General features: G+C 30.5%; 1 protein-coding gene across 1 annotated transcript in view; it reads right to left on the bottom strand.

Moving 5' to 3' along the window:
* The window catches only part of LOC145326548 (CD109 antigen-like), a 74,852-nt gene that overhangs the window by 28,455 nt on the left and 28,269 nt on the right, over positions 1-18,128 (bottom strand). The window contains exons 25-33 of the mRNA XM_080169919.1: positions 14,159-14,278; positions 12,014-12,061; positions 10,871-10,936; positions 10,062-10,191; positions 8,760-8,807; positions 8,056-8,189; positions 7,187-7,328; positions 5,177-5,277; positions 2,262-2,324 (exon numbers count right to left, since the gene is read on the bottom strand). Coding sequence (XP_080026045.1) covers positions 2,262-2,324; positions 5,177-5,277; positions 7,187-7,328; positions 8,056-8,189; positions 8,760-8,807; positions 10,062-10,191; positions 10,871-10,936; positions 12,014-12,061; positions 14,159-14,278 — 852 coding nt within the window. The remainder of the gene's footprint in view (positions 1-2,261; positions 2,325-5,176; positions 5,278-7,186; positions 7,329-8,055; positions 8,190-8,759; positions 8,808-10,061; positions 10,192-10,870; positions 10,937-12,013; positions 12,062-14,158; positions 14,279-18,128) is intronic.

Below are 18,128 nucleotides of genomic sequence, written 5' to 3'. Positions count from 1 at the left end.
GTTAAAGTAGTTGGTAGTCTCTGTATAAAGTTTCATTAATATCACATGAATACAAAAAAAGTTATTACAATCGTAAAAAAACGAGACTAGAAACCATAAACCCTAAATAAAAATAAACAAGGATGACAACATCCATAAGTAGCGAAGCACAAAAAATCGTCGATGGGAATACGTACAGGTAGATTTTTACTAAAATCAAGATTAGATTTATTGGATAAAATAAACATGAAACCTTGTTTTATTTTGCATGATGACGATGGTCAAAGTAAATTATATTAAAGATGCTCATAACAATGGGAAAAATTATTTTGATACCCATATCCCATAAAAGTTTGAAAATTGAATCAAAATAAACAAAGATATGGGGAAATATGTAAAACATATAAAAATAGCCAAAAACCTGATAAAAGGCAGTCTGGCCGTCATGGTTGTTTTATTAAAACGACAAAAAATTTAATTTTTAAATCCTTAACTTAAAAAATTTGGAAAATCGGACCATATACACTGAAGATATGGAAAAGTGTTAAATATATAAAAATAGCCTAAAACCTGCCAAAAAGGCAGTCTGGCCGTCATGGTTAGTTTGTTTAAAAGACGGGAAATTTAATTTTGATATATATAACTGAAAAATTTTGAAAATCGGACTATAAACACTGAAGATATGGAGAAAAATGTTAAATATATAAAAAACAGCCTAAAACCTGCTAAAAAGGCAGTCTGGCCATCATGATTGTTTTCTTTAAAAGACGGGAAATTTAATTTTGATATCTATAACTGAAAAAATTTTGAAAATCGGACCATAAACACTGAGGATATGGAGAAAAATGTGAAAAATATAAAAATAGCCTAAAACCTGCTAAAAAGGCAGTCTGGCCTTCATGGTTGTTCCTTTAAACGACGGGAAATTTAATTTTGATATCTTAACTGAAAAAATTTTGAAAATCGGACCATAAACACTGAAGATATGGAGAAAAATGTGAAAAATATAAAAATAGCCTAAAACCTGCTAAAAATCGGTCCGAACGCCAATGATGTGTTATAGTCAGTTGTGCTCATTAATGATGGGAATGTTGTCAAAAAATTTCAGCATTCTATCTTTTATAGGAGCTGAGTAAATCCCATTTCCCCCATAGCGTTACGGACAGACGGACTGACTGACGGACGGACTGACTGACGGACGGACAAAGTGAATTATAGAGTAGCTTCGCTACTAATGAATTATAGAGTAGCTTCGCTACTAAAAAAACATTTTTTAAAATAAATTATTTTATACTGTTCACGTTATCGTCAGCTAAGGGGTTAATACGAGCCCACTTATTGAAACAATTTTTAAGTTTTTTCATGAAAGCGAAAGTGTTCCCCATTTTTAGGCCATAAAGGGGGAGAGGGAAATGGCCACAAACCGGTTTCAACATATCCAAGACAATTCAGAATTTCTTTATACTCAATCAACAAAAGATGTGCATTGTGCATGAATCTGTGATAGATAGATATAAGATATCTTTACATCTTTCCATTTAATAGGTTGTCAATCATTTTAGTGAAAGGTGAAGAAACATTAAAAAAAGATGTCAACATTCATAAAAGTAACGCTCAACTAAATATTAAATTGCCTAAATTAAAACAATAATTTTGTATAAATATGTTCACAATGAATGAAGAAACTAACAAGACCATTCCTCCCTTCTTCTGGAATTCTTTTAAAAAGGTTTAACTTCGATAGGATGGTTTTAATATTTTAAAGGACATTTCAGGAATTATGATATATTTTACCCCCCGGCCTCCCCCCCCCCCCCTTTATTATAAAAATAAATTTACAGAACGCACGAAAGTTTTTTAGGGGGGTTTATTACCCCCTAAAGCATATCCTAGCGCTATTTTTCACTCTTTCCTCCCTTCCTATTTATAACATTGTATTGCTGCGCTACCCATAAACATTTTTATCCTTGCTTTAAAATCAAATTAAAATTTTTTTTTAAGAGAAAAGGGTTTATATTGGTATCCTTATCAAAAATCTTGTTATAACCATTTTTCCGATGGCATAATATTCATAAACCTGCGAGTGACATCAGAACCACCCTACACCTTACTCTTTCCCTTTTTAAGGGGTGTTTAATTCTTTTTGCAAGACACCCAACCGGGGAACAGCTAACGCTTACTTTACCTAGCCTAACCTAAAATAATCATCTTAAACAAGTTTTCAAAAGTTTTGATTGTGATCCACTTTCCTTGAAAGTGAAAGTCCATTCCGATATTATTACCTGGTTGAGGGGAAAATAGAGAAGGATCCATCCAAATTTTGACAGGCAAGCACTTCTTGGTAACTTAATAGACATCAGATTTTACATTTTTTAAGAACAGGGTTTTATAATCTGATCAAAATCAAATTAGGATTTAATTTTACATAATACAATATTTAGACAATAAAAGAATGCTTATTTTTATACCAATTCTATTTGTGAAAATTTGTAACAAGTTATCCCATTTGCTGGCTCAAAACAGCAACAGTATTCATACTATTCCGTATTTCATTCTATTTAAGGGGTACTTATAGTTTAGTTTGTTTTAATTTATCGTTCATTATCTAATCCCCTCAGTTCCCTGCCTTTTCATGAGTACAGCTACTCTGTCAAAAAGAAGATATGAATAGAATAGAATTAAATCAATTATTGGTTGGAAATGCGAGGGTAAAACTTAACTTTTAATCTTAAAAAAAATTCGTTTCCAGGGGCAATTTCTCTTGGGAGGATGGTAGTTTTATTCCCAAAATTACCAATATTTCGTAAGAGCGGGATTCTACTTCAATTTTACGTGAGAGCATCATTTACGTGTAATAGGATGCGATACTCTAACACCCAAGGATATTAGGTTAAGTAACATCCATCAGACAACCAACCCGTTGATTGCACGACCTTTGAGAAGTCCTAACTGTGCATGGTAGTGAGTTGCGCCTGTTTATGAGCCAAGGCATTCCTCCTACTCTTACCATTTATGTCTCGCACCTGACATAGCAGCAGTAGGAATCATTTTTAACGTGCATGGTAGTGAATTGCGCCTGTTTATGGCAAGGCACTTCCCCTACTAGTTTTAAACCTTCCCAGATCATTGGAGAAGCGTTAATGTAAAAGGAGAACTATATCGGTTCAGCAATTAGATTTATCACATTTATACATAATTTAATCGCTTTCAATTTATTAATGTACAAATGTTCCTGCATGCATATACATATGTCACAGTGCCTTCGAAGGTGCTTTGACTTTAGTGTCAGAACCTAAATTGGGACATAGTGCATTTCATTACACTAGGTTAGGTAACTTTATTTTACTTTTCAATAAAATCTAAAATGCAGCGGTTTTTGAGAAAATTAGATTTAAAAATTTCAAGTTAAATTTTCACCCACTAGGAGTTACCGCATAATCATGACAAGAAAAGCAAAGATAATTTATTTAAAATTTTGAACAACTTTGCTATTATAAAGTCAGTCATAAAACCTCTCTATATATGATTTATTTAAGGCTGAATTTCCGTGACCTTAGCAAAGCAATTGATAAAAATGGCCATTAATTAACTCTCTTCAGGAGTGGTTTTATGAAGAACTTTATAAAAGCAAAGTTGTTCGAAATTTTAAATAAATAATCTTTGCTTTTCTTGTCATGATTATGCGGTAACTCCTAGTGGGTGAAAATTGAACTTGAAATTTTCAAATTTAATTTTCTCAAAAACGGCTGCATTTTAGATTTTATTGAAAAGTGAAATGAAGTTACCTAACCTAGGGTAATGAAATGCACTATGTCCCAATTTAGGTTCTGACACTAAAGTCAAAGCACCTTCGAAGGCACTGTGATGTATTTAAATATCTACTTCTTCTTTCAAGTTGGATGTGTAATGTAGTGGGTGGGCCTAATTTATATTTGAGCAAATATTTGACTACACATCATTTATATATGGATGTTAGAATGTTTCAACAATTCTGCACTTTTAGAATTACTCTCCTCGCTGAATGCAGGGAGGGGACATTGGACTTTAAATAATACTGTTACCAAAAGTTTTATAAACTCTGTATCTTATTCGTCTCAAAACTGGGTAATATTATCAAACTATGATTAATTGGATCAAAGTAGCAGTGTTCGTTAACTAATAATACTATAATTTTTGTTTATCATTATCGGAGATATGTACAACAATATCTCAAATTTTTACACATTAATGTCTGTATAATGCTGTTTTGTACCATCTTGCAACCATCTAATAACTGTATACATCAAAGATTTAATTTTGAGAGGAATATTTAGAGAAATCAAGGACAATTATGTACACATAGAGTTTACCAAATATTAACTGGATTTAGAAAAGTTCAAATATAAATTGTAGGTTCAATTAGATTTCAAGAAAGCATTTACATATTACGTAATTAAAATTTATGCTCCTAATTAATTAAGAAAAAAAGCTCTATCAATGTCTTGCGGTGGTTTTAGCCTATTTCCCAGACCTTCCCGACCCTAATTACCGCTAGGGGCGAAGCAATTACTAATTTCAAAGCGTTCTTAAATATAAAAATCTAAATAATTCAGGTATCTTAGGGTCTAAGACTTGGAACGTTAAATCAATGTGCATCCTCAATGGATATAAATAAAATTACCTCTTTATAGGTTGAAATTATTGGTTGAAAGTTTTGGACACTGCTAGTTTGTATTAACCAATCAATATTTAAAAAGAGTATCCAAGGTTTATGTAAAAGTATGATATCCCCTACTGTAGTTTAAATACTACTTTAATCATTAATCATTAAAGAGCCATGCCAAGCGTTACATTAGTTTACATATACATACGTAGGTAGGGATCTTCAGCTTTAAAGAATTAGATTATCGCGCTGAAAGTAATAAAATTGGTGCTTTCCTCACAGTTCCTAGCGGGGACAGAAATACTAACCACCTTATTTTTTATGAAATAAAAAAAAATGGAGGGTGTATTTTCTTCATGTCTAACCACTGAGGGGGGCCCTATACCTGAGGGTCTACCCTGTGTCCAACATAAACTAACCAAACTTGATTTAAGATAAATTGCAATAAAAAGAGAACCTTAATTTCAATTCATTAAAAATAACTGGGGGTTTCTGTGTTCGACGAAGCATTTTAGAGAAACCACCATAAAATTTGTCCTTGAAAAAAAAATTTACCTTGCGGACAGTGCAGATATTAAATTATTTTGTTCCTGTAGGCTGTACTTCAAAAGTTCTACCAATATTCCCATTTTAGAAATTGATTCTTCACAACTTTTCTAAAAATAAAAACAAAATTGTTAAATTTTGTAAAGCAAAGATGACAACATTCTTAGGTAGCGAAGCAGAATTCAAATGGGCAGACAGACTCAATATGTGACAAATAGACAAACAAAGTATGAGGTATAACAGATGCTTATAGTAAAATGGAATCTGTCTGTACAATACATTTATTTGTATATCTTAAATAGCATAAGAAAAAAAATACATTTAATTTATAAAATTTTGCTAAGATTCGTGATAGAAAATGGATGTCTCCCAGAGTATTAAAATGGTGGAAATTTCACCAAAAATTATCCATCTATCTTAGATAACAGCAGAATAAATAACATTTCTCCTTTCAGACAGACATATGGACATAGGAAAGTAAAGAGTATCTTTTGCCGCATAAAGAAAGAAACAATATTATATATGAATAACACTTTTTCTCTTATGTTGAAAATCTTGTTATACCAAGACTTCTCAAGCATTTCAAAAATACAATAAAGTATTTTCATATTTCTATTTTCTGTTATCATATGTGTATGCAAAGAAAATAGAATTTAATATTCATGGAAATATACTAACTTATTTTGGATTATATTTGTACAACAATAATGGACATGGAAGATCATTCAAAATATTTTAACAGACAATCTATCCTTTATCAACTATTCTAATTTATAACTCTTATTGGTTGCAATTATAGCTCTTGTCTCTCATGTTGCAATTAAAGCTCTTATCTCTCATTGGTTACAAACAAAGATCTTGTCTCTCATAGGTTACAATTGAAGCTCTTATCTCTCATTGGTTACAAACAAAGATCTTGTCTCTCATTGGTTACAATTGAAGCTCTTATCTCTCATTGGTTACAAACAAAGATCTTGTCTCTCATTGGTTTCAATTAAAGCTCTTGATTCTCAACTGGTTAAAATCAAAGATCTTGTCTCACATATTGGTTGCAATTAAAACTCTTGTCTATTATTGGTTGCAATTAAAACTCTTGTCTATTATTGGTTGCAATTAAAACTCTTGTCTATTATTGGTTGCAATTAAAGTTCTATAGTTGTTGAAATGAAAACTCCTGTCTTTCATTGGTTAAAATCAAAGATCTTGTCTCTCATTAGTTGCAACTCACATTGGTTGATAATTAAAGCTACCTCTTTGTTAACAAAAAAAAGAGAAAATTCTACATAATCATTTCAAATTTTGTTTTAAACTAAATTTTATTTAATTCTAAAATCTTTTATTAATTCGATATTTAATTTTATATCATAACACTCTCAGTTTATTGATTCTGATCTTTAATCCTGGACTTTCATTTACTTTCTAGAGTCTGGTCAAATTTTCAACAGATTTAAATTTTTAAATTCATACATTAATTCGTTAAAGAATTTAATAGATATTGCTCAGTGAGCTTTTTAAAATGATTCGTAACTAGAAAATTGTACAATGAAAATATTTGAAATGATTTTTACATAAGAAATTCTTTAATTTTATTATTAAGGACAAATAAAACTTTATTAGCATTTTTTTCTCGAATTAATTGAGTTTTGAATTACAGCTGGATTAAAGTAAGAGCAAGGAAGTTAACAAAAAATGTAATAAAGTCGGTATACAACTAAGAAGTAGGACATATATAAAAAGGTATAGAGCGTTGAACTAGGTTGAAAAATTTAAATACTGTCTTTTTATATATGTGAGAGAGAACCAAATAGAAAGCACCATTACAGAGGAAAAGACAGACGTACAGACAAACATAACCAATTTCGGGAGTAGATTCACAATAAACAGGCAATATATTATAACACATCCCACATGTTACTTACAAGAACAATAATTTATTTTTTTAGTTGTCGCTGCTTCGCAACAGATTATTTACTATCCTTGTTATACAATAAATACTGTCTAAAATAATATTAATCTTACCGCTTGATCTGTTTCAAATTGTAAAGCTCCAACAACTCCTTGACTCACAACCACAGACAGTTTGTTCATCCCCTGCGGTTTCAAGTCAAAATTGAGAAGACTATTTCCAGGACGGGATAAATCAACTTCAGCAGACGCGAACCTACGGCAAAATATTATTAGTTTCATAAAAAGAAATGGCAGCTGCGTTCATCCCGCAACCGCAAAATTTTTTAAACTTTTGCATGGAATACAACTGTGATTTTTTTATTAACAGGTGAGGCAAACATTTTCACTGCAGAACCCTAAAACTAAGGGAGGGCGGGAATTTGGACTTCTAAATTATAAAGTGTCCAAAGTTTTATCACATTAACTTATCCTAAAAATGTTTGGGTACTTTTTATCGGTTGGTTCCAAACTAATAGTGTTCAAACTTTCAACAGAAGTGTATCAGTTTAACGTCCATTATCTTATCCCTTAATATCCCTGCTTAATTTAGGCGGCTGCCAAGCCTAGTTCGAAAGCTGTAAAAATTGAAATCATCAAGAATTTTACAGATAGATATAATATTTGATTTATATATCATCTGGCATTGGTTTGTAAAAACTTTTATGCATTATGCTAATTTTTAAGATTTTGTAGGAAACACACACATCTTATTAATTGGGATATTTTAAATTTAATACTGTACTTTGATGCCCTAAACGTGCAGGACTACCCACGTCCCACAACCCACTATTTGCTTACATAAACTTACACAAGTAATAAACAGCAGACAATATAATACCCCCCCCCCTCACACACACACACACACACACAAACAATTTTGTTCAAAATAATGGGAGTGGCTTTAACTAAACACTTTAAGGGAAACCGCTAAAAAAATTAACCTGTATGTATCAAAACCTCTATCCTTGACAAGGATATTACAAGTTTCAGGTATTTTAACTGTTCCTCCTTCAGTGAGAAGCTCCACTGTCAAGCTAATATTTCCAGTTGAGGTCATACGGAGTGGTAACAGGACCTGAAAATAGACAATTACAGGGTTAGCCTAATCATGCATTGGAATCTAAAAAGGGTATTTCCTTCATTTGTGAACATGTGAACCAAATAAAACGACTTAAAATGTTTAGAATAATTCTAAACATTTTTAAAAAAGAGGAATACAACTAAATATATGTGAAAGACACACAGACAAACTTTTAGGAGACTGTAGACGTTTTTAGAGCCTTACAAATGTTGAGCATCCTTTTATCGAAGTAAAAGCTAAAAAGGTTAAAGAGGACTTATTTAAAAGATATCAAACGGTTTTATTAAGTCTAAAGTACACTACTCATAGAATTTTAGAAATATAAAAATCATAAATTACGTTTTTCGATATAGCGTAGGTAGCTACTAAAATTAAAATAATTAAATCATTAAAATCTACAATTATGTGTGGATGTCATTCAGATAAAGTAAACGTTGATAACAGTGGGTTGCTAATGGGTGAAAAGGAAAGGATAACTAAGATACTTGTACGTATAGACAGATGTACTGAAATACCCTATTTATAAAGAAGCTACTTTACTAATAACAAAGAAAAAACTAAAACCTGATATGTACTGAACGGTGCCACGATAACTTCAATCCGTTTGCCATGCTGAAATACAAACATTTTAATACTAAATAAATTCGCATCATCTCAATTTTCAGGAATAGTCCCTTTCGTGGCAACTCACCTTAAGTGGCGATTCGTCGTATTTTTAAAATGGCTTTTTATAAGTTATTTTAGGTTAGGTTAGGTTATATTGGGTTAGTTGATTACCCCCACAGGAGCTGGATCTTTAAATCAATTTAGTGCTGAGCCAACTTTCCACCAATGAGAGCACAGCATTTTCGGCGCACCCCGATCTGGCTTACCACTAAAATGATTTAAAGATCCAGCTAGGGTTAAGTAATTGGCCCCGCAGGGTTAGAGCCCCTCGGGCTAGAAATAGGAGAAAAGCTACTGTGAAAAATACGAAGAATCGCCCCTTAAGGTGCGTTGCCATGAAAGGGACTATACCCCAATTTTCATCTATTCTTCTCTAAAAAATAACTTTCCCCCAAGTATATGGAATAATTTCTACCTTAGGTAGCTCAAATTAATGGGAGAAGAATTAAAAGTAAAACAATTATTAGCCTCAATTGTCCCATCCCCAAATGCCTGATTGTAAGGCAAATTAAAGTTAGTGCTTTCATTGGATTAAATTATACAAATTCACTAAATTTGAATTAGCTATGTTTGTTATTAACTTGGTAAAGCAACAATTATTCTAGGATCTGTTCTAAATTAACACCACATGCAGTCATACTACGCAAACATTTGTTAAAAGCTAATTTACTATCCTTACATAAAAGTAACAGAATGTCTAGTGACTGTAGTGAAGGATCTCGTTATTGTTCCCATTTTAGGTAAAGTTTCTTATAAATCCCCCCGCAACCCCAATTTTTTTTTAGTTTATTTTTAAATTAATTTTCTTTTGGTGGGGGAGGGGTTAATTTTTTTCTATGGGCGATTACTCATGGGAGGGTGGTAGTACCCTCCCCAATTTAATTATAAACCTTCCCGGGACCTATGCTAACCTGTTAAGGAGAACCCGATCGGTTCAGCGGTAAGCGAGATCCTTTGTTACAAACAAACAGACTAATAGACAGACAGACATCGTTCTACTTTGTATTATAGATAATCTTACTACAATTTACAAATGAATCATTATCTAGTAAAAAATATGTTTATGAACCTTTGTGTAAAATAGCATGCTATTATAGATGGTAACTGAGAAAATAGTTCAATGTTTTTTAAGTAGCTGAAATTTTTACAAATATTATAAAACACTATGCGGACGTGAATGTACGTCAATTTAAATTTTACCTCGGCAATATTTTCATCCGGAGCCATAATGAAAGCAAATCCATGGGTGTCAGGTATAAATATTAATCCTTTTCGTACTTCTGGAGATGAGTTAATGACGGCTATGGATACTGACACCCCTTCTCCAAGCCTGTAGAAAAATATTTCATATAACTACATTTCGTTATAAGCGAAGAATTTGTTTATATACATGTGCCCGTCGGTAGGTTTGTTCTTTACTTGATAAAAGATTTTTATCTTAGATATGTAATGACTGCCCACTCTCTCTATCTCTCTCTACATTCCTCTCTATATTTCTCCTTCTCTCTCTTTCTCTTTTTTTCTCTATCTATCATCTATATTTTTCTTTTTTACTCTTTTTCACTATCTCTCTAACACAAACACATTAATATGTATATGTATATTTATACTGTATCTATAGAGATGATACAAATTTAAAAATCATTGCCTACTAGCAGTATATATATTACAAAAATTAAAATAACATTTTCGCCTCGTCAATTAGTTAATATATAACATGGTATCAAGTCGGATAAACTGAGTAAGATTTTTTATAGAAAATTTTGAAGACGGCTTAGGACCAAACGGCTGATCCAATTACGAAAATTGCATGGCTAAGAAAATCTGACTTTTTCACACGTCTACGCATCATTAGTATTATTAAGAATTTATTACTAAAGATTGTTATAAGCTTTTCTCCGGTTATATAGATATGCAGCCGAATGCCGCCTTCATAGTGACCGAAAATAAAAGAGCTTGCTTCGTATTTTCGACTTAATCTAAAATATTTTGTTAAAATTAAATCTTACCTTGCAATATCTGGAGCTCCTAATCGTAGATATAAATTCAAACTTGTGCTAATCATCTCTTCCTCACTATACAAATTATGAAACATTACTTTTTATGAGAATTTAGGCCTTTTGTATTTTTAAAAAATCAAATTGTAACATCATGCATAGAATTATAAAATGTAAAGAACGGTCTTAAATTAGCCGCAAACTTAAATAAAACAATCTATAATACAAAGTAGCTTGATGTCTGTCCCTTAAGATCTCGGTAACCACTGAACCGATCGGATTCTACTCTTCAGGAAATATACCTACTGGTCCTGTGGTGGTTTTAGGCTATTTAGGTGTCACACCCCCCAAGAAAATAGCCCATAAACAAAATCCCATCGCCATTTTTTTTTAAATAGTGGTGGAGTGGGGGATCTCCAGGTAATAAAAGATGTAATTATACCTCTTGAGGCAAAGCCCCTAGAGGCGAGGGGCGAAGCCGCTAGTAATGTAAAAATTGCTGATTTTATCCATTTTTACAGTCTAAATCTATTTCAAACTTTAAGTTGTTTAATGCGTCTGAAATTGATTTAAAATTTGTGAAAAAGGTAAAAATAAAGCATTCTTAATTAAAAGAGCGTTTATTTTTTTAGCTATTTAAAAATAAACTTATAGTTATATTTATATTTATAAACTGAGGATTTAAGAGAAAATTATTAATAATAAATGATGTTAGTCCAGTATTAATTAATTAAATAAGGATGTCATAATTCATATGTAGCGAAATGTAATATTTTTAATCTTAAGGCATATGTTTAATAGCAGCCAGAAAAATAAAATTTTTCCCATTTTATCCCATGTCCTTAACAACATCTTAAGAAGTAGCCTAATAAAAAAGACATAAAATGTATACCGGTCTATCATTTGGTCATTTGTATTGTAGACGTCATTTTTTATTAGGCACTATACGCTGCTTCACATTTTAAACGGGAAATCTCCACAAAAAATCACATCCATCTTGCTCTTAAAGCACCCGAGCAATAACTACTTCCACTTATGAAGGCTACCAGATAAAAAATAAAGGGGGTTATAGAGTAGCTTCGCTACTTAAAAAACAAACAAACAACCTCTGTAACAAACTTAGCATTGAATAGAGGAAGAAAAATATTTTTTTACCTGAAAAGTTTGTCCGCCGTGGTTTGCAGGAAAAACTCGGCTCCCTTCCTGTTGTAATATTTTCTTTTCAATGGTTTACATGAGAAAACTTTCATATGTTTCCGCCAAAGCTCCGCAGCCGCGCACCAGCCGCAAATTTAAAACAGCTTGGGTCCAAGTAAAATTTTACAGATCGGACAAATTAACATGTCAATTTTAGACATCAAGCTGATTTTTTATTTGTAAGAAGTAAAAACTGCGGCTTACATGAAGCTAAAGCGCGGCTGCCAAGCTATGATTTTTAAACAAAATTAAATAAACTTTTGCTAACACATTTTTTTAACAACAAAGTTAAATTACAGTTTTAAAATTTCGTTGTGGCAAGATTATAATTGTGCATTATAGATTACGTTAGGATATCAACACCAACTTTGCTTACGGACATAACACGTAAATATGAAAAAACAAGGATGACAACATCCATAAAAGCGAAGCACTGAAACAATAGGACAAACGGACATTAACACTTATATAGTGTCAGACCTGAATGATCAAAATATAAATGTATAAGAGTCGAAGCAAAGTTGTAAGTAAATTTGTAAGTAAATTTGTTGAAAAAACTGCTTTATATAGGATTATGTTTATGGACATACTTACATTTTTAGGACTTGATTATAGAGTTGCTTCGCTTATAACATTATACTTTGTTGTCCCAGGAATCAATATACCAAAAATCAGATCAATCAGATGATTAGAACACATAAAAAGTTGTTGTTAAAAAAGTAAAAAAAATCCACATGTTTAAAATGGACGTACGGACATTTTGGTAATGATTATAGAGTTGCTAAGCTTTCTAAATCGTACCTAATTACTAAAGGAATCACCATGCCAAATTTTAAATCGATAGGACAATTCTAACATGTCTAAATTAACGAAAAAAGCTATCCGTTACGGACGGACGGACCGACCCTAATTATAGAAAAGCTTCGCTTTTAAAAAGGCGTATGCTATGTAGATAATAATGTAGTTATACTTAGCTACGAACATAGTATTGGAAACTAAGTATTAAATAACTTGTGTTGTGTATTAAAAATCTAATTGACTTAAATGTATAGACAAAGATTATCAAAAAATGAATACTAAAGAGGAAATATGCAACTAAAAAATGCCAAATTGGCAGAAATTACTGGTGGATAGTATTGGTGAATTGGTTTCACTATGTCCTTAATTAACCTACAAGTTCAAAGCTAAGTATATTTGTATATCTTAATTTCTAATAGTCTTTTAAGATTTTCAACAATAATTATAACTTTAAGAAAACTTTTTAATTAATGACTATCACCGGAGGGGGGGGGGGGAACTAACAAAAAAAATAGAATGCCATTTGCTATATCTGCAATAATATTAGAGATCAAGAGCACATAAAAGTCCGCCAAAATTTTCATATCAAATTCTTTTTAAAGATATTTATATTTCATCTAGGTATGACATGACTTTGGACCTGTTGGATAAAAAAGTCTAGTGTACCTTTAGATGCACATGTAAATAAGACTGGTTGTGGTAGTGCACTACAAAATGGAAATGCACAAATGAGGAAAACATTTAATGCTTTTGTTCATTAACCTCAATGAAATAGAAAAGGTTTATTTTTTCGACTATTTTAAGCATCATTCTTATAAGTCCAATATTGTAAAAAAAAACATTTTAAATCAGAATTTTGTCATGCTAATATAATTTTTTTGTTAAAAAAATTGTTGTGCTTGTATAAAATTTAACCAAAAATCCAAATCAACTTGTTTTAGATATGTTGCTTTAATTATTCAAATTATAGATTAGATTTGCATCAATTAACAATGGCGAGTTCTTTAAAACTAGAATCAGAAAAGGGGTTCTGTGGTTATCAAAATACAATATTTAAATTTCCAAAAATTATCCAAGATAAAAGAGGTATGTTACGTAATTTTAAAGAATTTTAAGAAGCCAATTTTGTGATTTACTTTTAAGAAACAACGGGACAGCGGAAAGTGTCATGAGTTACGCCATAAAAAAAAACGTCTATTATCCAATATCCATCTCTTGTTTAGGAGTTTCTTTTCCCACTTCTCCTCTCATACTTTCTTTTTAGACACTTTTCGCAGTACCGAAATAACCTTTGGATTTACTAACCTTAGTGTGAAATTTTGAATGTTTACTCCTTGGTCAGGCACTTGCAAGTGAATCCAGGGTGTTCCAGATACAATATTAGAATCTATACTCATACCAACATCACTCTTGTCACAGATATTTCTAAACAAATATATTCCAGATATAATATTAGAATCTATACTCATACCAACATCACTCTTGTCACAGATATTTCTAAACAAATATGTTCCAGATATAATATTAGAATCTATACTCATACCAACTTCACTCTTGTCACAGATATTTCTAAACAAATATATTCCAGATATAATATTAGAATCTATACTCATACCAACATCACTCTGGTCACAGATATTTCTAAACAAATATATTCCAGATACAATATTAGAATCTATATTCATACCAACATCACTCTTGTCACAGATATTTCTAAACAAATATATTCCAGATATAATATTAGAATCTATATTCATACCAACATCACTCTTGTCACAGATATTTCTAAACAAATATATTCCAGATACAATATTAGAATCTATACTCATACCAACATCACTCTTGTCACAGATATTTCTAAACAAATATATTCCAGATATAATATTAGAATCTATACTCATACCAACATCACTCTTGTCACAGATATTTCTAAACAAATATATTCCAGATATAATATTAGAATCTATACTCATACCAACATCACTCTGGTCACAGATATTTCTAATCAAATATGTTCCAGATATAATATTAGAATCTATACTCATACCAACATCACTCTTATCACAGATATTTCTAAACAAATATGTTCTAGATATAATATTAGAATCTATACTCATACCAACATCACTCTTGTCACAGATATTTCTAAACAAATATGTTCTAGATATAATATTAGAATCTATACTCATACCAACATCACTCTTATCACAGATATTTCTAAACAAATATGTTCTAGATATAATATTAGAATCTATACTCATACCAACATCACTCTTGTCACAGATATTTCTAATCAAATATGTTCTAGATATAATATTAGAATCTATACTCATACCAACATCACTCTTGTCACAGATATTTCTAAACAAATATGTTCTAGATATAATATTAGAATCTATACTCATACCAACATCACTCTTGTCACAGATATTTCTAATCAAATATGTTCTAGATATAATATTAGAATCTATACTCATACCAACATCACTCTTGTCACAGATATTTCTAAACAAATATGTTCTAGATATAATATTAGAATCTATACTCATACCAACATCACTCTTGTCACAGATATTTCTAAACAAATATGTTCTAGATATAATATTAGAATCTATACTCATACCAACATCACTCTTGTCACAGATATTTCTAATCAAATATGTTCTAGATATAATATTAGAATCTATACTCATACCAACATCACTCTTGTCACAGATATTTCTAAACAAATATGTTCTAGATATAATATTAGAATCTATACTCATACCAACATCACTCTTGTCACAGATATTTCTAATCAAATATGTTCTAGATATAATATTAGAATCTATACTCATACCAACATCACTCTTGTCACAGATATTTCTAAACAAATATGTTCTAGATATAATATTAGAATCTATACTCATACCAACATCACTCTTGTCACAGATATTTCTAAACAAATATGTTCCAGATATAATATTAGAATCTATACTCATACCAACATCACTCTTGTCACAGATATTTCTAAACAAATATGTTCCAGATATAATATTAGAATCTATACTCATACCAACATCACTCTTGTCACAGATATTTCTAATCAAATATGTTCTAGATATAATATTAGAATCTATACTCATACCAACATCACTCTTGTCACAGATATTTCTAAACAAATATGTTCTAGATATAATATTAGAATCTATACTCATACCAACATCACTCTTGTCACAGATATTTCTAAACAAATATGTTCTAGATATAATATTAGAATCTATACTCATACCAACATCACTCTTGTCACAGATATTTCTAAACAAATATGTTCTAGATATAATATTAGAATCTATACTCATACCAACATCACTCTTGTCACAGATATTTCTAATCAAATATGTTCTAGATATAATATTAGAATCTATACTCATACCAACATCACTCTTGTCACAGATATTTCTAAACAAATATGTTCTAGATATAATATTAGAATCTATACTCATACCAACATCACTCTTGTCACAGATATTTCTAATCAAATATGTTCTAGATATAATATTAGAATCTATACTCATACCAACATCACTCTTGTCACAGATATTTCTAAACAAATATGTTCTAGATATAATATTAGAATCTATACTCATACCAACATCACTCTTGTCACAGATATTTCTAAACAAATATGTTCCAGATATAATATTAGAATCTATACTCATACCAACATCACTCTTGTCACAGATATTTCTAATCAAATATGTTCTAGATATAATATTAGAATCTATACTCATACCAACATCACTCTTGTCACAGATATTTCTAAACAAATATGTTCTAGATATAATATTAGAATCTATACTCATACCAACATCACTCTTGTCACAGATATTTCTAAACAAATATGTTCTAGATATAATATTAGAATCTATACTCATACCAACATCACTCTTGTCACAGATATTTCTAATCAAATATGTTCTAGATATAATATTAGAATCTATACTCATACCAACATCACTCTTGTCACAGATATTTCTAAACAAATATGTTCTAGATATAATATTAGAATCTATACTCATACCAACATCACTCTTGTCACAGATATTTCTAAACAAATATGTTCCAGATATAATATTAGAATCTATACTCATACCAACATCACTCTTGTCACAGATATTTCTAATCAAATATGTTCTAGATATAATATTAGAATCTATACTCATACCAACATCACTCTTGTCACAGATATTTCTAAACAAATATGTTCTAGATATAATATTAGAATCTATACTCATACCAACATCACTCTTGTCACAGATATTTCTAATCAAATATGTTCTAGATATAATATTAGAATCTATACTCATACCAACATCACTCTTGTCACAGATATTTCTAAACAAATATGTTCTAGATATAATATTAGAATCTATACTCATACCAACATCACTCTTGTCACAGATATTTCTAAACAAATATGTTCTAGATATAATATTAGAATCTATACTCATACCAACATCACTCTTGTCACAGATATTTCTAAACAAATATGTTCTAGATATAATATTAGAATCTATACTCATACCAACATCACTCTTGTCACAGATATTTCTAAACAAATATATTCTAGATATAATATTAGAATCTATACTCATACCAACATCACTCTTGTCACAGATATTTCTAAACAAATATGTTCCAGATATAATATTAGAATCTATACTCATACCAACATCACTCTTGTCACAGATATTTCTAAACAAATATGTTCCAGATATAATATTAGAATCTATACTCATACCAACATCACTCTGGTCACAGATATTTCTAAACAAATATGTTCCAGATATAATATTAGAATCTATACTCATACCAACATCACTCTTATCACAGATATTTCTAAACAAATATATTCCAGATATAATATTAGAATCTATACTCATACCAACATCACTCTTGTCACAGATATTTCTAAACAATTATGTTCCAGATGTACTAAGATTTACGAATTTAACTTTAAATCTTAAAAGTTATTGAACGTGCATAGCGATTTCAATAAATATGGACGTACAGTACAGGGTACCAACAATTTTATAGCAGCTGTGCTACCATAAAAAGTGCACAAAAAGCTTATTTTAACTCAAGCTCATAAATCATAAAAATCAACTTAAGAAATATAAATCATAATATAACACCAACATTATTTAATGCCATAAATTACTGAAAATATGATACAGTTTTTCATACTAAATTTTCATCTTTTAAAATATTTATATTTTTGTCTTTTTTTTAA

Source organism: Acartia tonsa, chromosome 8 (genome assembly GCF_053477335.1).
Source record: "Acartia tonsa isolate MP-2025a chromosome 8, ASM5347733v1, whole genome shotgun sequence".
Taxonomy (NCBI): domain Eukaryota; kingdom Metazoa; phylum Arthropoda; class Copepoda; order Calanoida; family Acartiidae; genus Acartia; species Acartia tonsa.
Note: the sequence above shows the minus strand (reverse complement) of the source record. Positions and strands in the feature narration are given on the sequence as shown.